Source organism: Borostomias antarcticus (assembly GCF_949987555.1).
Source record: "Borostomias antarcticus genome assembly, chromosome: 12".
In the NCBI taxonomy this organism is placed as follows: domain Eukaryota; kingdom Metazoa; phylum Chordata; class Actinopteri; order Stomiiformes; family Stomiidae; genus Borostomias; species Borostomias antarcticus.
The window spans coordinates 1,139,441-1,165,914 of NC_140245.1; the positions used below are offsets into that span (position 1 = coordinate 1,139,441).

Below are 26,474 nucleotides of genomic sequence, written 5' to 3' on the forward strand. Positions count from 1 at the left end.
AGTTTTTTTTTTTTCTGTTTAGAGACGTTTTGATGGCCGTTCATTTGGCTCAACTGCAGCACTTGAGGAGCGTAAGGTCATGTCTGATCCACACATCTGTCACATAGATCACATACCTTTCAATGCATTTGCACCACAGATGTCAGCTGGCTTTGTTTGTTGTGTCATTCTCAGGGACTTAGTGACTGTTCCCATAACACGAAACAGTCCCACACTGCATCTCTTCACAAAATACCAGAGCGCTGAATCAGAAGAGCTTTGAAGTAGACTTCACAGACTGTGATTTCTCGCTGTGTCTAGACTGCTGTGGAGAGTGTGGCGGGTGCCAGTGTTGTAGCAGAAGGGCCGCCTGCGTCTCTGGTATCGTGCTGCTGTGCCTGGCTCTGGCGGTGGTGGGTGTCACGCTTGCTTTGGTCTTTGGCGTTCCCGAACGTCCCCCTGGTAAGATCACTGAGCCTCCCGATCATAACAAACTAAAGAGGTTTAGACAGTTGATTAGCTGTATGGGATTCTGCTGGGTTAGAATCTGGGTTCTGCACAGTTTTCAAAGCTCCACAGTGATTTATTTAAGGCACAACGTTTCAGCCAGCGTGACCTTCTTCACGGCACCGTTGGAGCTTAGGAAAGTGTGCAGAACTCCCTTCTTTCTTCAGTTTTTTGGTCGAGCACCTGTCACCTCTCTCTTGGATGTGCCATGTGAGTGTATTTTCCGTCACCATTAGAATCGGTGTTCACCTTTGGATCAAATGAGATGACCAGTCGAATGTCCTCTGACTAGTCGAATGTCCTCTGACCAGTCGAATGTCCTCTGACTAGTCGAATGTCCTCAGACCAGTCGAATGTCCTCTGACCAGTCGAATGTCCTCTAGTGAATCGTCTCTGCAGGAGAGCAGAGAATGGGACCGGGTTCCTGTGTGACGACCGGGTGACCTGCCTCCCGCCCTCTGACCTGTGTAACGGGGTCGTGAACTGCCCGAGTGGCGCGGACGAGGACAGAGACATGTGCAGTAATGAACCGTTCTCATGTCAATGTACAGTAGCCCAAATGTTCTTATGAAAGACCAGGAGCCTCCTTTAACAGTGACGTTTGACAGAGTAAAGTAACGTCAGCATCGGTCATAGTAAAATCTACTTTGAGAATAGGCTCTGTGCACCAGCTTCACTACTTCCTGAAAGTCACTTGGCATCTTTATTTCCTGTCCAATATGATTGGATTAAGTGATTAATCAGGTGTGCGCTGGGTCTGCCTCACACCTGATTAATCACTTAATCCAACCATATAGGACAGGAAATAAAGATGCCAAGTGACTTTCAGGAAGTAGTGAAGCTGGTGCACAGAGCCCATCATGCTTACCCCTTGTTTCTCTCCAGGTGATCTGCCTGACAGGCTTCCAGCAGGGCTGGCGTTTCGATGTGGAAACCCTCGCTTTTGGATCTTTATCGACAAGAAGTGTAACCATATCAATGAGTGCGGGGACTGCTCCGATGAGATTGGAGTCCGTGAGTTTACGTTTCTCTCTGATAAAATACAGAAATGATGATTGAAAAAAAAGACAACCGTTATAAACTGCCTGCCCATCTGACCAGTGTATTCTGCCGACTGTGATTGGCCGCTTTGCTCACAGTGTCCGTTCTCCCCTGTAGATGCTGGGTGTCCCCCCACGTGTGGGGGGGGATGGTGGTCCTGTACACCGGTGGATTTCCAGTACTGCAGCTGCGTCCCACGTAGCTTATGTAGAGACGGTCGGCAGAACTGCTTTGACTGGTCCGATGAGTACACTTGCCCTAAACCCGGCTAGGCCCCCTTAACCAAGACAGAATTAGAAGAATCTAGTCTAAGCATTTACAAAATATGGATTTTTATTTGTAAATGTGCATGAAATTAAAAAGAAAACAGTCAAATAATCCTCTGCATCTCAGGTTGTAAATGCTTTGAGACATTTTGCGTATCTATCGATGCAAGAAAGAAAATATGAATCGCGTCCCTGGCCTCGGTGAAGTGCATGCTGGGAAACATGCGTCAGTAGCTGTTCAGCAGGTCCAGGTCTTCCTCTGAGACTGTTGAGGAGGAGAAACGTTTGGCAGGGGGGCTGCGAGGGCCGCCACCGTCCCCACGCTCGGATTTACGACGCCTTTTTTGTGACGGGGGCTCGGTGCGGCCGTTGGTGTGGCCCGTCCGCTGGGTCTCGTGGTCGTGGGTGACTTTCGTAGCTCGTTTATGAAAATGAAGCGGCGGCGTCTCGTCCGCGTGCTCCTCGTCCAGACGGGAGGCGGTCAGAACTTCCCGGACAAACTTCTCCCTGCCGACTGAGGGGCACAAGACGAACGGGGTCTTAGATGGCGTCGAGAAATGTTTGTGTCTGGCCAAAATGCAACAAAGATGGCCACTGGACTGATATACTGTACATAGTAATATGGACTGAACAAATGTTTTCATACTTACAAAATCGAAATGCTGCTGTTTTTGACTCTTGCACTTTTTTCTGTTTGGGAACTTCTGTTGCACTGGTTTCCCACTGGTTTATTACCTGTCAAATGTGAATTATGCAATAAAATCACTTAACAACTTTGTTTTCCATCCAAATAAGATGACAGATGATAGCAGCCATTGTAGCCATTGCTTTCCTCTGGAATATGTAGGGGTGGGTCGTATGCCCACCTCCCTTGTTCTCTGTAAAGTGCATTGTGTTGCCTCTAGGTATGAAATGCGCTATACAAATAAAGCTTTGATTGATTGATTGATTGATTGATATGTACATTTACTAAACCTGGAGATGTACCTGCTCTGCCCATCCTTCTGTTTTACAATGCGAGTGGTGGAACACCTCTAGCGGTTCGTCAGACAGAACCAGGCCGGTCGTATCCAGCAGGGTTTTCAGGAGCGAGGCGCTGAGCTGGGAATTTAATCAAACACCAGCTTCAGTACAGTCAGGACCACGTGAGAATGCTGAAACTGGACGCTGAATCCAGTCAAAATGAAGAACGCATGTTTACCTTCACGTTGGTTCCTGATAAATCAAGACCCTGAAGCTTTGGGAGGCAAGAGAGACGGCCGACGGTCTTCTCTGAGACAGGGTTGTCTGGAGGAAGGAGGACAGAAACATCAGTGACTTGCCTGGACACCTTGTGGATTCTTGGGACCAGGGTTGGAGAGGACTGCGCTCTAGTAACTCACAGGACAGATCCAGAAGCTGCAGGTTCTTCAGGCCTCGTTTCATCATCCTGACAGGTGCAGTCAGCCTCTGAAGGCCCACATCTGACAGGCTGTTCCCCCCAAGGGAGAGATGGACAAGGGTCCTGGGTGGAGGGGGTCAAAGGAATACAATTTTTAGAATCTACTCCCAAGACATCAAAAACAAGACCCCCATTTGCATCTTGTCTGCATTCCTGGGTCTTCTTCTCGCTTGGGGCGATGTCAGATGTTCTCCCCAGGGTTCAGGTACTCAGGGCTGTCAGCTGTGCTGCTCCACGGCTGTGGAACTCACTCCCAGACTCCATTAAAGAGGCAGAGCTGCTCCATGGCTGTGGAACTCACTCCCAGACTCCATTAAAGAGGCAGAGCTGCTCCATGGCTGTGGAACTCACTCCCAGACTCCATTAAAGAGGCAGAGCTGCTCCATGGCTGTGGAACTCACTCCCAGACTCCAGTAAAGAGGCAGAGTCTCTCAAGACCTTCAAAGCTCTCCTTAAAATGCACCTTGGCATTTAGAGACTTTTTTTCTAACCCTTTTTTCAATCTCTACTTTTTTACTGACCTTTTTACTGTTTCTTTCAATATATTTTATGATCTTTTTTTCCGTACAGTGCTTTGGGTTCGAGAAATGCGCTTAATGGGACCTGGACTGAGCGCTTGGTCCCCGGGCGCCACTGACCAGGCTGCCCACTGACCAGGCTGCCCCTGGAGGAGGACAGCTTGAATGGGGGGTGGGGGGACATTTACTTACCTGGACAATGAGTCAGATGTTAGATGTTGGAAAATCTCATGGCTGTCTCCCAGTCTGCATCCAAACAGATCTAGACTTTTTAAACTATGAAAAGTTTTGATTTCTTCCAGCTTTTCAGAAAGCAAGGGGAACCTGAGTGAATAGAAGCAAAAAAAGCAAACAGACGATGTTATAATTGTGACCAACCTTGTGGAGGACATCATAATAAGGTTGTATGACCGGTTGTAAGACCGTCTCACCTGTTTCGTAGACAAAGTGAGCCTAAGACCATGTCTCCATAAGCATCGCTGAATACCTGCAGAGCCCTCGGTGCTGTCTCTGGGTCTGAGAAAACCTGCTTCTCCTCGGCCGCCACAAACAGTCTGTCCCCAACCTGCTCTGGGAAGCCAACCAGGCTGTCCACATGATGGATATTGTCCGCTACGAATAGCAAAGAGAGGTCGTAGAGGGATTTGGCTGTGTATCTCAGACTCCCTTCCTTATTATAGGTGAAGATGAAATGCTCTTTTTTCATTCCCAGGGGGTTTGACGCCCTCCTGGATGGGGATGGGGTCGTCTCGGCGAGGACTATCCCACTGACACGCCGAAGATGTCCTCTCTCCCGAACATAGAAAGTCCCAGAATCAAAGTCGCCCATATCCCCGTTTAGCTTGACTGGAGGTTTAAATCTACCAGTGGTAGTTAACTGCTCTTGACCGCGTTAGCTAAGTATGTAGCGACACAATAACAAGTCCAACTTGTTTATACTTTCATAGCCAACAAGAGTGGCCTTTTCGACATTACCCGTAAAGCAGAGCGGTGGTTTTGTTGTGCTACTTGCTGTCTAAATAAAAGCTATTCTGTTTGGACGGAGACGGTTTCCTAAGACAAAATGTCTACAGGTAACTCATTCATCTTCAGCTACACGTTTATGTCATTGAAAATAAAACGTTAATATTAGAGAAAGTAGCTTTTATTAATGGTTTATTTTGTGATTAAATGTGACCTTTATTTTGAAAGGAAAATTGACCGGAAGAGGAAGCTGTATTTGTTTACATTTTTGGAGGAGAAGCCCCATATCTTGATATTGTAGTAATATTTTTAATGCTTAGAGGTTAATTCAGGTAAGTTGGTAATATAATAGTCTAGTTGTTTACACACTGAGTTTAGTTGGGGTCTGGTCTGCCCTAAATGCTGTTGTGTTGCTAGGGCGTTACTTTGCTGACGTAGCTGGCTAACCCAAAACCAAGCCTAGCCAAAAACCTGCCCTAGTTTATAGCACACAGAAACATAACATAACAAGTTTCCTGCCATTATACATGTATAAGGTATCTGCGTGTACATTAGCATGGATATTGACTTAGTTTTATGGTTAGTAATTATTGTTTTAAAGTGACACAAGTCATGTCGGATATGTGACGTTCTAGCATGAAACAAAAAAAAAATGTCTGAATGAAATTCTGACCACTTCGGTCCACCTCTAATGTTTGTTTGTTTGTTTGTTCTATTAATACATCCATGGTCCACCTCTAATGTTTGCCAACTTGCAGTAGCTAACTAGCCAGCAGGTCAGGCGTACATACAGGTGGATATGAACATGTGTGTTACCTCCTTAGTGTACATGTACTTTGAACATGGTAACAGCAATCAAGCAGTTCAAAGATATACAACTTGACTGAAGTTACCAAATCCCTTCAAATAGCCTTCAAACATGATCCAGTATTTCTAACAGATACATAATACGCATGATATGGTGAAGTTGGGTGTGTTGTGGTTTGTTACAGGTTGAGCTGAAGTTATTCTGGCAGTGAATCACACCAGTCTCCTGAATGGCGACTAATAGTGACTTTCTCTTGCAATTTCAAGGTGAGTGGACTTGCCTACACTGGGTTCGAACCCGGCTTTTGATTGGCAAACGCACATGACCACCTTGCATAAACACCGTTACCTGTCACGCCACCGAAAAGCCAGTTCTTCAATGGCGTGTATGGGCGGTATTTATACTCAGGAGTGAGTTTAACCAATTCAACTCGGTTATATTTGCCGAAGCAGAGCCAAACAGTGGTCTGCAAAGACATGGTTTTCATAGAAGAGCTCAATCACTTATCCTTCTCGATTTATCATAGCAATAAATAAGAATGGGTATCGTTAACATTTTAACGGAACTGCTACTCTTACCAATACTGCTTATCGATCCCGTAATCTGACGGTACTCTTATCTGCTTTTGTCATTATTCTTGTGTTGTGTATTGTTTTGTGTGAGTGATGGTGACATGCTGCCATTTTATACTACATCATAAAAATCAATCCAACTCAGTAGTGACTGACTTAACCCTTAGCTTGCCTAAAGCCCTTGGACTCCTAGTCACACCATGCCACAGACCCACCTTCATAGTCCTGTGCCTGGTTTTGTAATTGTACTTTTTCCTGTGGTGTATGAGGTTTCATGACTATAGTTGTATTTTTGTGTTATAGCACCTTGGTCCGTTAGTTATGACATTTATTCCCCGTATACTACGCATGTGGATGAATGACAAATAACCAAACTTGAACTTATTCACATTCCTAACCCATGGATTAGAGTTTGAAGATGCTGAGACCCTGTTGGAAGGCAACAGGGACGCCACCACCATCAGCATAGAGGACGCGGGCCACCGACCCCAGAAACAGAGACGACCTGCTGGGATGACCTTCGCTGAGGATGAGGACGACCTGCTCGCTAACGATGACAAGACTGAGGTGAGAACGCCACATAAAGGCTCAGGACACACATGAAGAACCCCATGTCATGATGGGTCCATGGTCTGTATTAAGGCTGGGTATTGGCAAGGAACTCACAATACCATACGATACAGTCCATATCGTGGTACATTGCGATACTCTACATAATGTACTGAAAATGTTAAAATACAGCTGAAAATACAACCCCATCCTCCGTTCCTTGGAGGTGATCCTGAGGGTGGAGGGAATGTAAGGACATTTCAAATCCATTTTAAACATGAATAATGTATCTTTGATTGAGTTCTATCCTTCATGTTATTTATATATCTTTATCTATTCCCTGTCTTATTCTGTATATTTTCCCTGTGTTTTTTTAATGTATCAATATTGTACCGCGGGAAATCTATACAGTATCGCAGAAAAAAATATTGCGATGTATTTCTGTATTGATTTTATTGCACAGCCCTCGTCTGTATAATACGACACGCCCTGTTCTAAACTCTCTGAAGTCCTGCTGCTCTAACCTATAACTGCTTCATTCATTGTGACTGTTCTCTTCAGCTACTGTCGGGTCAGAAGAAAAGTGCTCCGTTTTGGAGTTTTGATTACTACCAAACTTTGTTTGACGTTGACACCTATCAGGTATGGATCTGTTGTGATTCTCTTAAGTTCACTGCTCAATATGGGACGCATGCATTCATCGAAATACATTAAAGTACATTGGTTTTGATAGTTGTGCACCGTTCATCGCATTGCAATGTTACTCTAATTCTCAAATAGGTGAGGGAGAGAATCATGGGATCTTTACTGCCGTGGCCAGGAAAGAACTTTGTTCGCCATTACATCCGCAGCAACCCGGATCTCTATGGTTGGTCTTTCTATGCCTGGAGACATGTCAAGACACGCAGGCATTCTGCACTGTAGCCTATTCAGAAAGCTACCACAGTAAACGTATAGGGACCACGATATGTACCATTTTTATATCTGTATCTACCTATTTTAATATCTCTATGTGCTTTTAGGACCGTTCTGGATTTGTGCCACACTTGTCTTTGCCATTGCCATCAGTGGAAATATCTCAAACTTCCTGGTGCACCACGGTCAACCAAGATATAAATATGTACCAGAGTTCCGCAAAGGTTAGTGTCACTTTTAGTGAGGGTCTGTGATTAGACTCAAAATCATTCCCATGTAGTTGTTAAAACGTTTTGAAAGATGTGATGGAGATTCTGAAAGCGTTTTGACACGGGGAAACCCAGAGTGTGTGATGTTTTTGTGTTTTATTTCCCAGTGACCATAGCTGCAACGGCCATCTTTAGCTACGCCTGGCTGGTATGTGAATTAAAAATCTTTCTTGGTTTAGTTTAGATTTCAAAGAACACGCTGAGTGGTCGGTTAAGCTGGTTTCAAACAAAGACAATAAGTTTATTCTATGTTACGATTTGCAAGTCGGACTCAAGCACAGGAAGTGAATCCAGGCAAGAATGAGTGACTGGGGAACGAAAGCGATAGTTTATAACGTGAAAAAGGACACAGTTTCAGGATGAAGAGGACAGGGGAGTGATGTCACACAGGAACAATTTGTAGTTTTAACAGACTGATTCTAGAGGAACGAACTACAAAGTTAGAACAACAGTCAGGTAGGAAAACAAAACACATTGGTGAGACTTGAATTTCATTCACAGGTCCCACTCGCCCTCTGGGGTCTCCTGGTGTGGAGAAACACCAAAGTCATGAACCTGGTGTCATACTCCTTCCTGGAGATCGTCTGTGCCTACGGATATTCCCTCGCCATTTACATACCTGCAGTGGTAAAGGCCAGATAAAGTCCTGTTCAATGTGCTTTTAATTAATTTAGCTTCAAACTTTTATATGGATTTTGTTCCCTTGCAGAATGAGATATATCTAATGAAATATCTAAAAATTTTTGGTATGGGGGGAGAGGGAGTTAACATTATTTTGTCCCATTTTCCTGGTGTGGTCAGGTGCTGTGGATCGTACCATCTGAAGGGGTGAGGTGGTGCTCCATCGTGGTGGCCCTGTGTCTCTCGGGCTCCGTCCTGGTGTTGACCTTCTGGCCTGCCGTCAGGGACGACCACCACAGGGTTGCCATAGCAATCATGTCAGCCATTGTGGTCCTCCATATTCTACTGGCTGTTGGTTGCAAGGTAAACTGTGAAAAAAGAAGTGATGCTCAGAGAGCACAGACCTCCGCCCCTGAATGCATGTCATGGCTCTGTGCACGCCAACATTGAATGGGTTCTAAATTGGCCCATGCTACACCCCTCCACCGAGTTTCATGAAAAGCAGTCTGGTAGTGTTTTGTGTAATCCTAGTCCAATAAATGAATGGCGGTGAATGGCCGTCCGGGCCGTGTTTGGGCGGCTCGCGATTCACTGGGCCGGAGGTCCCCCCCCTCCCCCCCTGCACACCCCAGTCCAAACCTCGTGCCTCTAGCACCCTCACCCTGTGTAATCCTAGCCCCCAAAAATGACTGGAGGTGTTTCATTGTATTCATCAGATTTGACCCGTTTATACACCCTGTTACATAACACGAGTGATTAATGACTTGACTTTGACATACTCTAGTGATTAATAGCTTTGAGAAATTCAATACATCACCACGTCCTGATTTAACGAACCACCGTCTCGTTTTACTTTAATTTGTATCGCCCGGCTGCCCTCCCTGGCACGGTCGACCAAATCATCAACGCAGTGATGACCACAGTGTAGACCGCAGTAGCATGGCAGAGGCACCCACCTGGCCGTGCCTTCCATGGCGCTAGATTACACCGCCATTTTTGCATCCTCCCTGTGCATGATAATACCCCAGGGCGGATAATACCCCAGGGTGTCAAATTAGTGGTTTACCGCGCGGTGAGGCTGGCGTCTCGCGCGCGTCTGTGGACCTGCAGGCGTCCGGGCCGGATCAGGTGACTCCTTACTTACAGGTGATTAGCCTGTCCTCGTCTGAAGGGCCCCGGGGGTCAGATGAGCGCGGGGGGGACGCGGCGCTTTCCCTATCAATGATTCGCTCTTGCCTCTTGTTGTGTGTAGGAGTATTTCTTCAGCACGCCTGAAGCCGATCGGCCCGATGACCGTGCATCCCTCACGACGGCGGTCAAGCTCTCCTCTGCCACAAAGGCTCATTGACCGTACCAGCCCCATGCGCTGGCCAATGGTAAATAATACGACCCATTGGGTTTGTAGAGCCCTAGATCCTGTATTATATGTGTAATTGTGTATAACCTGTTAGTTATGAGAAATATGGCACGTTTGTCTTTTTTTTATGCATACTTACATACTAAACTATACATTTAATTTAAGAGCCAGTGGGAAAAGCACTTTGGCTTCATTGTGATGTAATCAAGTTCTACTGTACCCCTTCCGATGCCCGTGGATCACCTGACGCCAGGCTTCCTCTACATGATTTCTCCTTCCCACAGCAAGTGTTATTCCTCTTTTAATTGCAGGTTCTCCTGTTGCCTTATTAGACAGAATCGGGTTGCTGTGTGGCAATGAAGTCATGGGTCGTCTGTATTTCACCAGTACCGTGTCCCTCTATCCTGGACCTGGTACAAGCATGGTCTGCTCTGATGTGACCGGCCTGACCCCTGAAAACGAACACTGGGAGCACGTAGGTTATTTGTAACGGGATGAACATAAACTGGCTTACACACAGAACAGGGGTGGTGTTACTGAGCAGGCCTTTCTAAGGGTAATGTGTGTCACCCTCTAAATAGTTAATATTTACACAAATGTGATATGGATGTACTCTGTTTAAATTGTGGTTAAGAAACATTCTATTTGACCATTATTCTTGTTATTTGGTCAGTTATTGCATCTATTAAATCTTTTATATTGCTTCTGTCCCAATAGCAAAAATGCGACAAATATTTAGTAATTGCTGGACATTTTTATGATTTGGTGGGTTTTATATTACTGCAGTATATAGACATAGAACAACTGTCTCTTTGTGCCTAAGAAAGTAAGAATACTCTCAAGTTCCATAATGATTTTTATAGATTCATTACTTATTTTTTAAGAGTTTCCTCTAATTGAGACACTGGGGGGATTTGTCTATGAATGCTTTTCCTCTTCCTGTTTCCTGGGAAGAGATGGAGCATACCGTTCTCTGTGGGACCATGGGGTACGCCCTCTATTCTAATAAATATCTGCTGTAAACGTTTTAAGCTGAAATTGAAACATGAGGCTATTTGTTCACACTCTTGACATTTGGAATAGAGACAACCTTCTGTATCAAAATGTCTTTTCTTAAGGTTGATTCAGTCAAGCAATGATAGTTTCAAACCGTGACAATGCCAAAAGTAACGCCCACTCTTAATTTGACTTGTCTGGGGAAAGGTAAGTACTTCTTATTTTTGTTGTCAGCTGTACAATTTGAGAGTTTAAATATTTTAAAGGAGTAAAGGCATGTCTCAGGAGCTTGATGTCTTCTGTAGGCTGAATGCATTTGTCAGCTGAAATGTTATATTGGCTGTGGTGGCTGGTGGAATCTATTAGTGACACCTCCTGGTCCTGATCTATCACTGTCACGCCTCTAATATTTATAACCCGTTTCCCCACCAGGAATACAATATAGGACACATTATAAGACATTACCTGCATACACAAACTCCAGGCAGATGGTGTTTAGGTATGTCTAAGGGTATGAGGAGTCAGGTATTTGGTTTAATTAACAAAATAGAAAAATTGGAGTCACTTGAAACTCGGTGGTGTGCCCTAATTAATGGTCATTCTAGCCCGAGCTTTGAGTTACACTGAAGCTGGCTCTCTCACTGATAACACAGAGCTTGGGTCCATGCAGGTAGACGCTCTCCCGGGTTAAAGTGGATATAACAATGGATGAAAGAAATGTATGTATGGAAGTTATGGATTCATGAGAGGCTTCAACGTTTTTATTGAAACCTGAAGTTGGGATAAGATATCTTAAAACCATGTTTTAAAGTGTGATTTTGGGGAGGGACTAGAAAAACAAGGATGGCCACATCGAATGGTAAAGGTGAGAAAATATCCAAATTTGAGACTTTGAAACTATTGGAGAAATGCAGAAAGGAAAGAGACGATGCGGTCCACCGGGAGAGCGCTGTCCGGGAGAAGCTGAGACAGTACGAGTCGCGGATGCGGTCCACGGAGGCCATGAAACAGAAATTAAAGACCCTGACCGCTGATAATAAGGAACTGCGGAAAAACGTGAAGGTTTTGCGGCAGGAGATCGGGCTTGAGAACGGTCCCAAATTCCACGGGAAAACCACCAAGGACATCATCAACGACCTGCATGAGAAAGAGCGGCAGTGCGGCTCCTTGGTGGAGAAAGCGGGCAAGCTGAGTTTGACTATTGATGATTTAACGTCGGAGTTGGCGAATACTGTCACCTCGAAAACTCTCCTGGAAGATCAGGTGCAGTCATTACAGCAGAACCTGAAGGACATGACGAACAACCAGAGACGTTTACTGAAACTATGGGAAGACAAGAAGGCCCAGCAACGCGAGCAGCTCTCCTTCCCCGCTATCGCCCAGAGACAGAGACCCGTGGTCCACAAAGCGGTCCAGACTGAGATGTCCATTAACGCGGCTCAGAAGTTACCCGTCAACGCGTTTGAGACCAAGACGTCCCGCCGTGAGACGGAGAAAAAGTCAAGTATGGAAAAAGTAGAAAAGAGAATGGGAAATGCGTTTGGAAACCATCATCGCGATAAGACTGCTTACATTCACGACGAAACTAAAGGAATCAAACATGGATGAATATTGACTTGCCGGGACAGATGTGTTTAATTGATCAGCGGGTTACAATTAGTAGAAAATATATCCAATCAGGGGCTAATCATCAAACTGGCTACAGGTTTAGGCAATTAAATACAATAGGCCGACATCGAACAAACCTACCTACGTTGATTAATGCCTACTGATAGGTCATTACTCATCTTAACTCATACAATTATACAACTACTCATACATTACAGTACTTCTTTGGAAATGTAATTATTGTTTTGATTAGCATTTGTTTCTTTTGAAATGAGATACCAATCATTCTTAAGCAAAAATAAATAGTTCATTGTTTTTGTGGACTTTTATTAGTAATTCCAAACAGTGAACAGGTGTTTTGTGACACTGTCACACCTTGTGTTTTTTTTATAAATAGGCGTCTTGGACAAGCAGGCAATATGACGGGCTGTCTGAATGGGGCCCTAGTGGGGTCCTTAGGATGCATGTTTTTTGAATAGGCGTCTTGGACAAGCAGGCAATATCCCGGGCTGTCTGAATGGGGCCCTAGTGGGGTCCTCAGAATGCATGTAACGCGCGATATGGGAAAGAGCCGATGAACAGGGATGTAGACAAAGCAGGAGAATAGTTTTGTACACCTCCACTTTGATCACAACGCCATGTTTTCGGTTGAACAAAGCTGGTTTGTACGTAAGGTGAGTTGAATTGTCCCGAAATTAAACCATGTAGACGTGTGGTGTTGCACGGTATCCAGCTAACATGAGGCTACTGACCTGCCAGCTAATGCTAGCTCGCTAGCTAGCTGGAGATGTTATCCGCATGTGTTTGAAACTTAAGTTTCATTTGTATTTAAACTATCTAGTACTACTACTACTATTTAAACTAGAAGCTGTAACATTAACCGCGCACGGCAAACTTAAGCAGCTAGCAGGCAGTTAGCAAATGAGTAAGTTCAGGTAATAGGCTCTGCACCAGCTCCACTACTTCCTGAAAGTCACTTGGCTTCTTTATGTCCTGTCCTATATGATTGGATTAAGTGATTAATCAGGTGTGCGCTGGGTCTGCCTCACACCTGATTAATCACTTAATCCAATCATATAGGACAGGAAATAAAGAAGCCAAGTGACTTTCAGGAAGTAGTGGAGCTGGTGCACAGAGCCTATTCCTGTTTTGCAGATGGAAGTGTCAGTCCAGAGTGAATGTCTTGCAGGTCTCAGTCCAGAGTGAATGTCTTGCAGGTCTCAGTCCAGAGTGAATGTCTTGCAGGTCTCAGTCCAGAGTGAATGTCTTGCAGGTCTCAGTCCAGAGTGAATGTCTTGCAGGTCTCAGTCCAGAGTGAATGTCTTGCAGGTCTCAGTCCAGAGTGAATGTCTTGCAGGTCTCAGTCCAGAGTGAATGTCTTGCAGGTCTCAGTCCAGAGTGAATGTCTTGCAGGTCTCAGTCCAGAGTGAATGTCTTGCAGGTCTCAGTCCAGAGTGAATGTCTTGCAGGTCTCAGTCCAGAGTGAATGTCTCGCAGGTCTCAGTCCAGAGTGAATGTCTTGCAGGTCTCAGTCCAGAGTGAATGTCTTGCAGGTGATATGCTGGCGAGCCGCGGCCAGTGTCGCTTGGGCGGTGTTGCTGCTGCCCTTCGTCACCGCCGTCTTTGTGGTTCTCAGCCGGTTCAGTCTGCTTCACCCTATCCAATGGATAACAGGTAAAGCAAGCAACCAAATCCAATATCCCAACACACGTTGTAGCTTTAGTGTTCCTCAACGCCGCACAGGTCTCTCAGTAAGTTACACCATCACGTGAACAAGGCTTATGGTAGGCGTGATTGTCTCCTCTCTCCAGAATGCCTGGTCTTATTGGGCAGCGGCAGCTTCATATTCTCCTTCCTCTTGCTGTGTGGAGTTCTCCTCATAGTCGGCTTCTTCAACCTGGAGTATTACACAGGTGAGTTACCTGGGCTAGGCCAGGGGTTAGGCCAGGGGTGTGAGACAGGTGAGTTACCTGGGCTAGGCCAGGGGTGAGACAGGTGAGTTACCTGGGCTAGGCCAGGGGTGTGAGACAGGTGAGTTACCTGGGCTAGGCCAGGGGTGTGAGACAGGTGAGTTACCTGGGCTAGTCCAGGGGTGTCAGACAGGTGAGTTACCTGGGCTAGGCCAGGGGTGTCATACAGGTGAGTTACCTGGGCTAGGCCAGGGGTTAGACCAGGGGTGTGAGACAGGTGAGTTACCTGGGCTAGGCCAGGGGTGTCAGACAGGTGAGTTACCTGGGCTAGGCCAGGGGTGTGAGACAGGTGAGTTACCTGGGCTAGGCCAGGGGTGTCAGACAGGTGAGTTACCCGGGCTAGACCAGGGGTGAGACAGGTGAGTTACCTGGGCTAGGCCAGGGGTGTCAGACAGGTGAGTTACCTGGGCTAGGCCAGGGGTGTCAGACAGGTGAGTTACCTGGGCTAGGCCAGGGGTTAGACCAGGGGTGTGAGACGGGTGAGTAACCTGGGCTAGGCCAGGGGTGTGAGACAGGTGAGTAACCTGGGCTAGGCCAGGGGTGTGAGACAGGTGAGTAACCTGGGCTAGGCCAGGGTCGTCAGACAGGTGAGTTACCTGGGCTAGGCCAGGGGTGAGACGGGTGAGTAACCTGGGCTAGGCCAGGGGTGTGAGACAGGTGAGTTACCTGGGCTAGGCCAGGGGTGTGAGACAGGTGAGTTACCTGGGCTAGGCCAGGGGTGTGAGACGGGTGAGTTACCTGGGCTAGGCCAGGGGTGTCCGACAGGTGAGTAATTTAGGCTTGACTGGGGTGTCAGACAGGTGAGTTACCTGGGCTAGGCCAGGGGTGTGAGACAGGTGAGTAATTTAGGCTTGACTGGGGTTGTGTCAGACACACTTGCGGCAGTTTTAGTGCTGCCATTTGGGTTTTACCCCTTTGATATGTAGAAGGGAAGATGAGAGATGCACATTGCTTTAATTTGTCATATTGCTGTTCACAGACAAATCAAAATTTTATCCAAAGCCACTTAATGACTAATTGCATTTAACGTAGGTGGTGTACTACTACTCTCCAGAACCCACAGGTCCATCTCCTTTCTATACAAGTGACCAAGAGCATAATCTAGTGTTAAAGCCAATAGTTTTTTTTTTTTTTTTTTTAATCTTCAGTGGATCTCTGTCTCGTGTCCAGGGTTCTGTTGTGCGATTGTTCATGGTTCTGTTGTGTGATTGTTCATGGTTCTGTTGTGTGATGGTTCATGGTTCTGTTGTGTGATGGTTCATGGTTCTGTTGTGTGATGGTTCTCTCCCAGTGGTCCCCTCCATCGCCTGCTCCAGGATCGCCCTTCTTGGCCAGCTGCTCCACCCTCGGCAGTTTGTCCACTCCATGGTCCACAGCGTGATGGGAATGGTGGTGGCCTGGTGTTGCGCCGTCACTATCGGGGGACGCTACCGGACCTTGGGCTACCCCTGCACGCTAGAAGAAGGGTAAACCACCTAATGAAGGGGTTTAACCACACTGTCCTCTTGTGTTCAGCGTTTCGGCTTCGTCTTAAACTGTGTCTTTTCTCTGCTTTGTTTTGGCGTGGGCAGCCCCCCTCAGATGTGCCTGAGCGAGCCGCACCTCTTCCTGCTGCTGGCAGGGACCTTCATCGGACACAGCCACAGTCTCCTGGGCGTGGTCCACAACATCAACTACGTGTCCTTCCACAGCGTTCAGGTCCGCCAGCTCTGCTCTCTCCGGAGCCCGTAGCCACGGCTCTGTTGTTTCTGATTGTGTCGGGGCTGGATAGGTCGGGGGAGGTCGGGGAAGAGTGAAACAAGGTTTTGAATTGCGTCCTCATGCTGTGCCGTTTCCTTGTGTTTTTACTCAGCAATACAAGTATCTCCGCTTCAAGGGAACTCTTCCCTCGGTGGTGAGGTGTAGCGTCACACAAGCCTTCCAGTCGGTCAGGAACTTCATCGTCCTCTACTTCTTTTTGGGTAAGTGTCCAGTCTGGGAATCGTTGACCTTCGTCGTCGTCGTGGGGGTTAGGTGTTGTGTCCTCTAATCCCCAGGCTCGGGGTCGAGGGGCTATCCTTTTACCACCCCGAGCCTGGGTGAGGGGTCACCCGGGATATATATCCAGCACACCTCCAGGAGCCACGTCACCGTTGACCTGATGACCCTGATGATCGTTTACTCTAAGTGATCCTGCTGCTTGTGTCACTAACAGGATATGTCCCGAGAACATGGATTTGCAAAACACTGGATCTCCAGCTGAACAGGTCAGTCCTTCCCTTGTTCTACAGTCATATATCGTATCAACAGTGTACCTGGGTTTCCCCACAAGTCCTGTAATGAGAGGTGTTTCTGTCTCAAGTGCCCTGGCTATTCTCAGCACAAGAACATATCCATGCCTTAGTTGGTTGTGGTCGGGTGTCTGGAGGAGATCAAGTATACATCCATAAGAAGCTCACAGCCCACTGGAGTATAAGGTTATAGTCGGAGAACTCTAGACATTGGACTGCAACTGTATAGTTGCAGATCACCGACTATAAAGGTGGAACAAACTGAACACCATGTCTGATAAGGGAACGCTGAACGGCAAAGCGTTTCTCTTAGGGATGCACCGATGCATCGGCCGAACATCGGCATCGGCCAATGTTGGCCTTGTTGACTGCCATCGGCCCGTCGGCAAATAAAATGACATTCACCGATGGTAGTGGCCGATGTTATGTCGCAACAATTAGGGCTTTTTTTGTTGCAAAACGTGTCCTACCCAGCTGCAGATTCGGAGAAGATCCGTGACGTAACGCCGCAAACGCACGTGTAGTTTGCTTTCAAATTAAAGTGAAATAAAAATGTCGGCCATGTGGGAATATTTCACCATCTCAGACAAAGATATGCGCTATGCAACTTGTAAAACTAGTTCAAGTGACATTTCAAGAGGAGGTATTACAGCCAAGGATTTTAACACATCAAATCTAACTGGCCATTTGAAAAGCAGGCATCATTTCTTTGTTTCCCTGGCACAAAAAATAAAATAAACATCAGCCATCGGCCGGATTGTTATTTTAAACATCGTCATCAGCCCAGAATTTTGCAATCGGTGCATCCCTAGTTCCTCTGTGACTGACCCAGATCCGTATGCTGTTAGACTGAATAAATGTTGAATCTGATCTACAATTCAGTTCCGGCATCGACTTTCCTCTCTGGCCATTGACTCTTCAATACCTCACCAGAATCAACATGCTAATGCTAATATATAATAGGAATGCTAATATAACGTGTGTGTTGTGGTGGCTGTAGCTCAGTTGGTAGAGCGGGTCGTCAACGATCGAAGGGTCAGTGGTTCGAATCCCAGCTCCGACTGTCCACATGTCGAAGTGTCCTTGACCCTTAACCCCAAATTGCTCCCAATGAGCAGGTTAGCACCTTGCATGGTAGCTACCACCATTGATGTGTGAGTGTGTGTGTGAATGGGTGAATGAGAGGCCATAGTAAAGCGCTTTGAGCGCCGCTAAGGTGGAAAAGCGCTATATAAGTGCAGTCCATTTACCATTTGTGTGGGCTCCCCCACCTCCCAGCTCTGTCCACCGTCTGGACACGCTGGGCGGCCTGCTGGACCTGTCCCTCCTCTACCACCTGTGGGTCAGCGCCACCTTCCTGCTGCTCACCTGGTACATCACCGTGCTCCTCTTCAGGATCTTCGTCACAGAGGTACCGGCTCGTCCTCCCTGTCCCAACCAGCTCACACCGGCTACAATGGTGCATCACTCTCCCTCCCGTTGTGATTACGCTTCCCTGCTTCTCTCTGCTCGCTATGCAATAATGGGACAGCAGGGGGCGCTGTTGTCGGTATTTTTCCTGCTATTTGGATGCTGTTTTGGAATCTCCCTGTAAAAGAGCTGTATTTATACCTGGTTTTTGAAGACCAGTAGAAAGTGTCATACAGCACTGCACAAACGTCTTAGGCCGCTACCAAAGAAAATCATGTTTAAAGCTATTTATCTGGGTAGTAAGGGTTTATTTGCTTGTAAAACACTATATAAAACATTGGAATAAACACAAATAAACAATACAAAATAAGCGATACAAATATTTTAAGAATAAATAACTGACTGTGAAGAGAATCTTGAGGCACAAAACCTTTATTGAATCATGGACCAAAATATTAATTTCTTGTTTTTAAAAGAAGTTATTTTGTGTGGCCTCCCTTAGAACACACAATTCATTTTGTTACACTGCTGTCATTTTAGTAGTCCTGTGGCGCTGGTCCTACGGGTCATGGGGGCGAGCTGCGGCGTAGCCGTCGTCCGTCACGGCGGACGAGGCCCTGTGCGTCGCGGCGGCCTCCGCCGGACCCAGATTATAACAGAGGAGGCTGGGAGAAGCCTCGTCTGGCAGTTGCAGGTGTGAGCATGTACTCAGCTGTGTGATGCTCATGTATGATACTGCACACAAAACCGATAAAAACGCACGTCGAAACACATCTTGTGCTTTTACCTCAGATTGATTCGTATTAGCCACATAACCATAACGCCACATAACCACATAAGGTTATGTGGCGTTATGGTTATGTGTTTATATGGTTATGTGTTTATGTGGTTATGGTTGTGTTTATATGGTTGTGGTTATGGTTGTGTTTATATGGTTGTGGTAAATGCTTCCCAAGATTCTTGCAGAATTACAGATTTTATTATTATTATTATTAGTGTTTATTTGTATTTACTGTAATGTTCGTGTTTTTACGAGCAAATAAACAATTTTCTTAGGGGGCCTCAGACGTTTGTCCAGTGCTGTATCTGTGTTGTGGACTTGGCAGGTGTACAGTTTCCCAGTGCAGTCGTCCTTCGCTGAGGACGACCATCAGTGCCTCCCCAAGGTCCTCACCAGCAAGCAGCCCATGATATTAAAGGTGATCCACAAGTAGCCGTACATCAGTCTAGTCCCGTAGCGCGCCGTCGGTATTCAGCGTTTACGTCTGTGAACCGCTCGTCTGGTGTGACTGACCCTCTCCTTCCTCAACGCCAGTTCTTAGCGCTGCAGGACCTGGCGCTGCTCTCCCAACACTCGCCCTCCCAACGCCTGGAGGTGTTCAGCCTCAGTCAACCAGGTCTGTCAACTCAAAACACGGCTGTTCACGCACCAACGCTTTTAGCCATGTGTTCGTCGTCGTTGTTGTTGTTGACTGCGTGTATCCTCCTAGGCGGTCACCCCCACAACTGGAACGCCATCAGTAAGGAGTGTCTTTCCCTGCTGGCCGAGCTGACCCAGAGGCTGGTCGCCCACCACGACTCCGTGTCCAGCAACGGCCGCGCCAAGTCCCAGTCGACGGGCAGCGAGAAGAGATCCGGCTCGTCCGAGTCGTCGGGTACGCGGCCCCCCAGGGGGCGGTCATGACGGCCCCCCCGTCCGCTGTTCGGCTCCGCCGGAGGACTGGGAGTGACCTAATGACCCTAACGTGTTGAATCTGTTTCCTCCCGTCCGGCGGTGACCTCAGGTGCGGAGGATGTGAGGACCCCTGTCCCCGGTGGCCTCGCGGGGACCCCCGTCTCCGTGTTCCTGCGCTCGTCCGCCGCCCCCTTCACCCCGGACCTGGACGGGCCCTTCTCCTCCCCGGCGCTGCGGCGCCTCGCGGCCCCTCCGGAGCCCCCTCCCCTCTGCCCCGCCCCCTGGTTCGGCGCCGGCTCGGTCCAGAGCCCCCACATCGTGAGACGGGGCCCCAAACTCTGGTCCGCCTCGGCAGGTGAGAGAGAGAAGCTCCCCCCTCACCTCGGCTCCCGGGGGGTCATAGGTTAAACGTCCTGGTTGTGTGACGGGTGGCGCCGGCGTCGGTGCCGCTGGTCCTACGGGTCATGGGGGCGAGCTGCGGCGTAGCCCTCGTCCGTCTCGGCGGACGAGGCCCTGTGCGTCGCGGCGGACTCCGCCGGACCCAGATTATAACAGAGGAGACTAGGAAAAAGCCTCGTCTGGCAGTTGCAGGTGTGAGCATGTACTCAGCTGTGTGATGCTCATGTATGATACTGCACACAAAACCATTAAAAACACACGTCGGAACACGTCTTGCGCTTTTACCTCAGATTGATAAGTATTAACCACATAGCGACATAACCACATAAGGTTATGTGGCTATATGGTTATGTGTTTATATGGTTATGTGGTTATGGTTATGTGTTTATATGGTTGTGGTTATGGTTGTGTTTATATGGTTATGTGGTTATGGTTATGTGTTTATATGGTTATGTGGTTAGTGGTTATAGGATAAGTTCACTGTTTTGGACCTTTGACCCTGTTCATGGTCTGGTCTGTCTAGCGTCATCCTGACACGTAGAGATCATATTTTCACTGATCGCTCCAGTATTGAGCTTGTTACAGTTCTTTTCTGCAGGCTCTCACTGGTCTACAATGGAAGTCAATGAGGCATCCGTGAATGTGTTTGAAAAACTATGATAAATGTGCTTTTCCAAGACGGGAAGCACGGGGTGTAATCTTACTGGCCCCAATATGCTCTCCTGTGAAATGCATCTCAATCTGAATATTTCTGTGTTTGGCATGACTTGCGCACGGTCCTCTGTGGGAGCCGTGAAAACAAGCGGTCGGGGGAAGCCATGCCAAGCACGTAAAATATTCACATCGTGATGAATTTCACAGGAGCGTATACCGTCTCCGAAAAGCACATCTATCATCGCTTTTCCACTGCGTTTATATTTGCCCCATTGACTTTGATTGTCGACCGGTGTACGCCTGCAGAAAAACTGTAGCAAGCTCAGTACTGTAACAAGCTCAGTACTGTAGCAATCAGTGAAATCGTGGTCTGTGTGTGTCAGGTTCATGGTAGACAGCCCAGGAATAGGATCCAACTTATCCTTTTGATTCCAGCTAATTCAAACGTTTTTCCGGAGTCCATCTTAATGGCTGTTCCATCCTTCCATCATCTGTCTCTCCGCGCTCAGACTCCAAGCTGAGCGCCAGTCCCCCAGCATCCCCGGCTGCTGCGCCTGGCCCCGCCCACATGGCCCACAAACCCAGCTTCCTGGCCCAGTTCCTCCAGAACAGGAAGGAGCAGGTACAGTCCAATTTAACCCCCCCCCCCCCCCCCACAGCTAACTGTAGATGGACTGCTCCAGTACCTTCAGTTCAAAATATACATCAGTCAATCCTAAAGTTGTTTTTGTTCTGTTTTCACACTCGATTGTCTCCAGGTTAAACATTACTTGGCAAAGCGGGTGCTGGTTATGTATTTATTTAACAAGGTAAGGTTGTTACCTTGTTCCTGCATGCTGTTCCTCTCGCCTCAATCCCTCACCATCCATCAGCTTTCATTTGGTGCTGCCTGATCTTGACCCTCCCCGGTAGGCATTACTAATCGAGCCTGAGGCTTGATCTCGCTGAGGACGCCGGTGATGACTAATTAAAGGACCATACCGGTCTAAATATGATTTGATCTCCTTTAACTAGTCACCCAACGTATATCACATTATCGCATCGATGTGCCAGAGGTCATGTAGCACGGATGATAATGAATACTTAACATCTCTAAGGTTTATTAGACCTCGCGATCACGTGTGGAGATTCATCATGAGATGATTTAGTCTTGAGCAGTCGCAGTACCGTTGGCTTCCTGGCGCTCTGCTCCTATCAAACCAGGACATGTCTGTCTGCTGGGTCAGTGGGCTCTCTCTCAGTAGAACTAAACTAACTGTAGTGTTGTGTGTGTGTAGATGTGCATGATTAACCCTCCTCCTCCTACTCATGATGTACCCCCGAACATACAGGAAGTGGTTATGCTGGCGCTGCCATTGCCTGCCATAAGCCATGTTTCCATCCGCTTGTCAATCGAATTGTGTGAGGATCGCTAAAAATATGAATGTGAATAAAGCCGGTGAACGTGCGTTTCCATCTAGAGCTTTAAATCGGATAAAGCATTTATCACAAAAGACTTTTATCGAACAAGAGAAAATCCGATGAGATCGACAGTACAAACTTTTTGTCAATTTTCATGATTTTTAATAGAATTTTACTGTTTCCATAAGGCATTTTTAATTCGATATAACTTAATTTGCATAAAACGTGTGGATGGAAACATGGCATGCTAGTGCAATTCATCTATTCACTAGGGATGCACTGATTGTACTTTTCTTTTCCGATTTAGATTTTTTTGAGTCTGACCTGCTGATAATTAGCGAAAATGCTTCTTAGACATCTTATAACAAGTTAGAAACAGGAGGGATAAAAGGTACAAGATAACATTTATACCCTAAATAAATATATATGAGGCAGACCGGACGGTCACCGATCTTGGCCGACCAGCTGAATATCGTCCCATTCCGGTCACCTGCCGAGCTGTCGGTGCACCCCTGCTATTCACCCCTGACACCCTGGGTCACATCTGGGTTGGGAAGTACCGGTATACATCTCCTGATTGGACGATCTCAGTCTGGTGTTGACTGATGCACCTTCTCCTCCCTCTAGCTTCCAGAAGCTTCCAGCCAAGCCCTCTTCGCTGACAGCCAGTCTCACATTTGGGCGCTAGAAGGTATTGACTCGCTATGTTTATTCGAAGTTTGTTTATTCGGCGCAAAGATAAATGTTTCAACATGGTCCCAAAAAAGATGGTGTGTTTGTTCCTTATGAAAAAATGAACCTGGACCAAGATCGGTTGAAACCATTTTCAGTTTTGACAGCCGTTTCCTGTTTCCCGTTTCCTGTTTCCTGTTCCCCGTCTTCCTGCTCCAGGGCTGTCTCACCTGGTGGTGGCGTCCTACGCGGAGGACAGGTTCGGGGTGGTGCAGACCTCGTTACCCAGCATCCTCAGCAGCATGCTGGTCTTACAAGAGGTGAGCCGCTGCCGTCGGGACGTGACCTCACCGACGTCCTCGGTCGTTAAAGCCCTTGACGCAAACGGCGTCACGGCAACGTCGAGCTGCGCTCTGGAAGTCGTGGCACAACAAGTCTGGAAAAAAAACACCCGGAAGTCTGTTTTCCAGCTTAGCATCTGTCGCTAGACACTTCCTGTGGTTCAAAACAATAGGATTCAAACCATTTTCACTGTCAGAGCGTTCATCTGACGCTCGGCTCGTGCCGTGTGCTTTGAGCTCCAGACTTACCGTGTGGTATATGAATGAATTTGAATGAATGAATGAATTTTTATTTACGTGTCATGCCACTCAAAGTGGCCCATCCCATATGGGATTATATGACACAGTTAATAATACATAATATATCACAACACAATATACGCAGCCAAATTACATGTGCATAGCCTTCCTCGCGCGCACACACACACACACACTTCCTTATAAGTTCTGTCTTGGCTCCAGACGAGTTCATGCGCTGTACACCCCCCCCCTCTCTCTCTCTGCCCAGGCGGTGGACAGGCACTTCAAACTGCCCCATGCGTCCAGCAAGCCCAGCAGGTCCACGTGCATCATGGGAGACTCCAGCTATAAAACCCTGCGCTTCGCCCTCAGGGCCAGCCTCAAGACCGCCATCTACAGGATCACCACCACCTTCAGGGAACACCTCAAGTAAGGCTCCCTCTCCCTCTCTCTCCCCCTCTCTCTCTCTCTCTGTCTCTCTCTCGCTCGCTCTCTTTCTCCCTCTCTTTCTCGCTCGCTCCCTCTCTTTCTCTCTCTCTCTCTCTCTCTCTCTCTCTCTCTCTCTGCCTCTCTCTTGCTCGCTCCCTCTCTCTTTCTCGCTTGCTCTCTCTTTCTCCTCCCCCCCTCTCTCTCTCTCTTTCCCTCTTTCTCTCTGTCCCTCTCTTTCTGGCTCCCTCTCTCTCTCTCTCGCTCCCTCTTCCTCTTCCTCACTCGCTCTCTCTCTCTCTCCCCCCACCCTCTCTCTCTCTTTCCCTCTCCCTCCCTCTCTCTCTCTTTCCCTCTCCCTCCCTCTCTCTCTCTCTGTGCTTCCTAATCCCTAAACGCCGGTCCCAGAAGGTTCTATGGATGTTATCACGACTGTTTCTGAATGTTTGTGTTTCCGAGGGTTTCTGTAATTCAAGTGGAACCTGCAGAGTAAATCATGATAATATATGAGTGTTTCTATAGCGCCTCTCCAGGTGCTGTCATCCCTGTGGGTGGCGGGGTGGGTGGGTGGGGGGGTCCTGTACTCTGTGCTCGTCCCTGTGGGGGGCGGGGTGGGTGGGTGGGGGGAGGGTTCCTGTACTCGGGTCTCGTCCCTGTGGGGGGCAGGGTGGGTGGGTGGGGGGGTTCCTGTACTCGGGTCTCGTCCCTGTGGGTGGCAGGGTGGGTGGGTGGGGGGTTCTTGTACTCTGTTCTCGTCCTCATGCGGTCTGGTTTGGGTCCACAGCGCCGTACAGATGTCTGCAGAACACAGGAAGAGGTTACAGCACTTCCTGGAGTACAAAGAGTAAGATGCACTCTGGAAGCTGTGCCCATGGACCTTCTCGTGTGTGTGTGTGCGTGCGTGTGTGTGCGTGCGTGTGTGCGTGTGTGTGTGTGTGTGTGTCAATTTTATTACTGTACTATTGTCACAAGGGTGAAAAGTATATTTTGAATTCATCAAAATTACTTAAAAAGGGGTTCTGCACATTGCCTTAAAAATTATATACAGGTGATTTTGGTTCCATTCTTAAACTTCGGTCATTGTTCATACCTGACTACCAGATATTTTGTACTGTTTAAGAAGACGAAGAATGAAGCGATGAAAAGATCTTCACTGAATGAGAATCATTTTGTGAATTATTTCATGTTTGTTCATTCCATGATTTGTACACGGCGTTATGGATTACAGTTGTCACACGTTTACAGAATGTGTTTGTCTGTTATTTGTTTTGTATTTTGTTTATCTGCTGGTTCATCGTTTTGAAGTGCAGGACGATGTTGATAAAGTAGGCTACAGTAGCAAATGTATTCACTGAAAGTGACTTTCATAAATGTCTGTTTTTATGCCACTGGCACAAGTGTGGTCTGTTTCTTCCAAATCACTACCATATATTTCTAAATTCACATGTCAACCCCCCTGTGAAGAATAAAATGTTTTCTTAACATTTTGTCTCCTGTTACAACTCGACTATAAATCCTGAGTTTATCGGGGCTGGTAGATTGTAACGCCAGTAGAGGCCGCTGTTCTCCCCCTCCTCACGGTCCGCTATCATAACTCCGGTACCTGGTTGTCTCGGGCATGTGAGTTGAGGACAGAGTGAGGAAGCGACGCACGGCTCCGGTCTCCGGTCTCCTGAAGGCGCGAGCATGAGTTAAAACGGTTGTAAAGCCCGGTAACGTGTCGCCCGCGGGGTCGCTGGTGCGCTCATGGAGACCCGTCATGCGTCAGGAGGGTATGGCGCAGGAGACGGACAGTCCAAGACGCAGCGAGTCTAGTTTCCACTGGACACGCTAGGGAGCAACTTGCCTACGCATGTATCCACGGCAAGGGTAAGAAAGGTGAAGACTGACCGCCTCACAAGAGTTCAGTCTCCAGGACGGACATTTAATCAGCTGTCGGTGAGTTTACTTGCATGCATTTTAAATAACTACAACTATTTACCTGTGATTTATGAGAACTATAATTAGAAAAGTTATTATCCGTGATGCTTCTCACATCGGTCAGAAGTCGTTGAAGGTCAAATTCAGCCACTATAGGCTTTTGTTTTATTAAAATACAAGTACTGGACACCCAAGAGTAGGAAAGCGTTCAGCGTGGGATGCCCCAAATAAGTGATGCCTTCATTTAGCAGGCTAGTTCACAGCCAATTAGTCTAGCGATCAATTAGGCCCATGTCTATTAAAGGAGAAAGCAGTCAACGATGGGCGATAGGATAAATGTTAAAACTGAATCTTGATCTAATCCTGGGTGAGAGACCGTTTATTTATAGGCCGACTCTAACTTTCAACAGAAACTTGTTTTATAGCACATAAGGGACCCAGAAGAATGGAGCAGGGAAGGATAAAGAGACCATTGCCTGGAGATTTTTCTCCGCATCTTGCCAGCTCAAAAAGTCTGTCCTTGGCTCTCGGATTTAGTAACGCAATAGGAGTAGGAGTCTAGTAATATAGTCCCGGGACAGCTACGCGCAGTGTATCTGGAGCATTGGCCCATAGAATGTTTTTACCTTCTGTCCCAAAGCAAATCGGAGTATAACAGCTTGTCCGTATCCTTATAGGCCCTAGAA

At 47.3% G+C, this 26,474-nt stretch overlaps 5 protein-coding genes across 7 annotated transcripts; 4 read left to right on the plus strand and 1 right to left on the minus strand.

Annotated features, from left to right (window-relative positions):
- Positions 1–122: 122 nt before the first annotated feature.
- LOC311316317 (low-density lipoprotein receptor class A domain-containing protein 1-like) lies at positions 123–1,799 on the plus strand (the record flags this gene model as incomplete). Its single annotated transcript, XM_084447159.1, has 5 exons — positions 123–141; positions 301–441; positions 855–1,007; positions 1,372–1,500; positions 1,645–1,799. The coding sequence occupies 5 exons, from the start codon at positions 123–125 to the stop codon at positions 1,797–1,799; spliced, it is 597 nt and encodes a 198-aa protein (XP_084303285.1).
- A 93-nt stretch (positions 1,800–1,892) lies between these two features.
- On the minus strand, positions 1,893–4,721 carry lrrc42 (leucine rich repeat containing 42). The gene is made up of 7 exons (XM_084447064.1): positions 4,184–4,721; positions 3,945–4,076; positions 3,176–3,297; positions 2,995–3,080; positions 2,781–2,894; positions 2,444–2,528; positions 1,893–2,307 (listed from the first exon to the last, which is right to left on the minus strand). Exons 1-7 carry the CDS (start codon positions 4,579–4,581, stop codon positions 2,021–2,023), a joined length of 1,224 nt encoding a protein of 407 aa, XP_084303190.1. The 5' UTR covers positions 4,582–4,721; the 3' UTR covers positions 1,893–2,020.
- Positions 4,722–4,953: 232 nt separating this feature from the next.
- yipf1 (Yip1 domain family, member 1) lies at positions 4,954–10,816 on the plus strand. Of its 3 annotated transcripts, none has more exons than XM_084446682.1 (11): positions 4,954–5,047; positions 5,708–5,789; positions 6,505–6,662; positions 7,206–7,286; positions 7,425–7,512; positions 7,667–7,783; positions 7,936–7,976; positions 8,330–8,455; positions 8,630–8,812; positions 9,702–9,825; positions 10,118–10,816. In XM_084446682.1, exons 2-10 carry the CDS (start codon positions 5,753–5,755, stop codon positions 9,795–9,797), a joined length of 927 nt encoding a protein of 308 aa, XP_084302808.1. In that variant the 5' UTR covers positions 4,954–5,047; positions 5,708–5,752; the 3' UTR covers positions 9,798–9,825; positions 10,118–10,816. The 3 variants fall into 3 exon arrangements, with proteins under 3 accessions (XP_084302808.1, XP_084302810.1, XP_084302809.1); XM_084446684.1 differs by having other exon boundaries at positions 10,139–10,816; XM_084446683.1 differs by lacking the exon at positions 4,954–5,047 and adding an exon at positions 5,254–5,294.
- Positions 10,817–11,645: 829 nt separating this feature from the next.
- Positions 11,646–12,833, plus strand: LOC311316318 (uncharacterized protein; the record flags this gene model as incomplete). Its single annotated transcript, XM_084447160.1, has 2 exons — positions 11,646–12,306; positions 12,808–12,833. 2 exons carry the CDS (start codon positions 11,646–11,648, stop codon positions 12,831–12,833), a joined length of 687 nt encoding a protein of 228 aa, XP_084303286.1.
- A 129-nt stretch (positions 12,834–12,962) lies between these two features.
- On the plus strand, positions 12,963–25,260 carry ndc1 (NDC1 transmembrane nucleoporin). The gene is made up of 18 exons (XM_084446807.1): positions 12,963–13,084; positions 13,964–14,084; positions 14,222–14,323; positions 15,672–15,846; positions 15,952–16,078; positions 16,233–16,341; positions 16,575–16,626; positions 17,929–18,061; positions 19,167–19,259; positions 19,376–19,457; positions 19,551–19,715; positions 19,845–20,090; positions 21,298–21,410; positions 21,547–21,597; positions 22,817–22,880; positions 23,081–23,181; positions 23,711–23,871; positions 24,653–25,260. Exons 1-18 carry the CDS (start codon positions 13,049–13,051, stop codon positions 24,714–24,716), a joined length of 1,995 nt encoding a protein of 664 aa, XP_084302933.1. The 5' UTR covers positions 12,963–13,048; the 3' UTR covers positions 24,717–25,260.
- Positions 25,261–26,474: the final 1,214 nt, after the last annotated feature.

Bases quoted from the DNA above. Each gene is read 5' to 3' on its own strand.
- ndc1 (XM_084446807.1), top strand. From the start codon at position 13,049: ATGTTTTCGGTTGAACAAAGCTGGTTTGTACGTAAG. The intron at 15,847-15,951 runs GTAAACCACCTA...TGGCGTGGGCAG, and splicing joins CCCTGCACGCTAGAAGAAGG to CCCCCCTCAGATGTGCCTGA. The intron at 20,091-21,297 runs GTGAGAGAGAGA...CTCCGCGCTCAG, and splicing joins ACTCTGGTCCGCCTCGGCAG to ACTCCAAGCTGAGCGCCAGT.
- yipf1 (XM_084446682.1), top strand. From the start codon at position 5,753: ATGGCGACTAATAGTGACTTTCTCTTGCAATTTCAAG. The intron at 6,663-7,205 runs GTGAGAACGCCA...TGTTCTCTTCAG, and splicing joins CTAACGATGACAAGACTGAG to CTACTGTCGGGTCAGAAGAA. The intron at 7,513-7,666 runs GTTGGTCTTTCT...ATGTGCTTTTAG, and splicing joins CAGCAACCCGGATCTCTATG to GACCGTTCTGGATTTGTGCC.
- lrrc42 (XM_084447064.1), bottom strand. From the start codon at position 4,581: ATGGGCGACTTTGATTCTGGGACTTTCTATGTTCGGGAGAGAGGACAT. The intron at 3,298-3,944 runs GTAAGTAAATGT...CCCTCCACCCAG, and splicing joins ACATCTGACTCATTGTCCAG to GACCCTTGTCCATCTCTCCC. The intron at 2,308-2,443 runs GTAAGTATGAAA...TGTGCCCCTCAG, and splicing joins AACAGCAGCATTTCGATTTT to TCGGCAGGGAGAAGTTTGTC.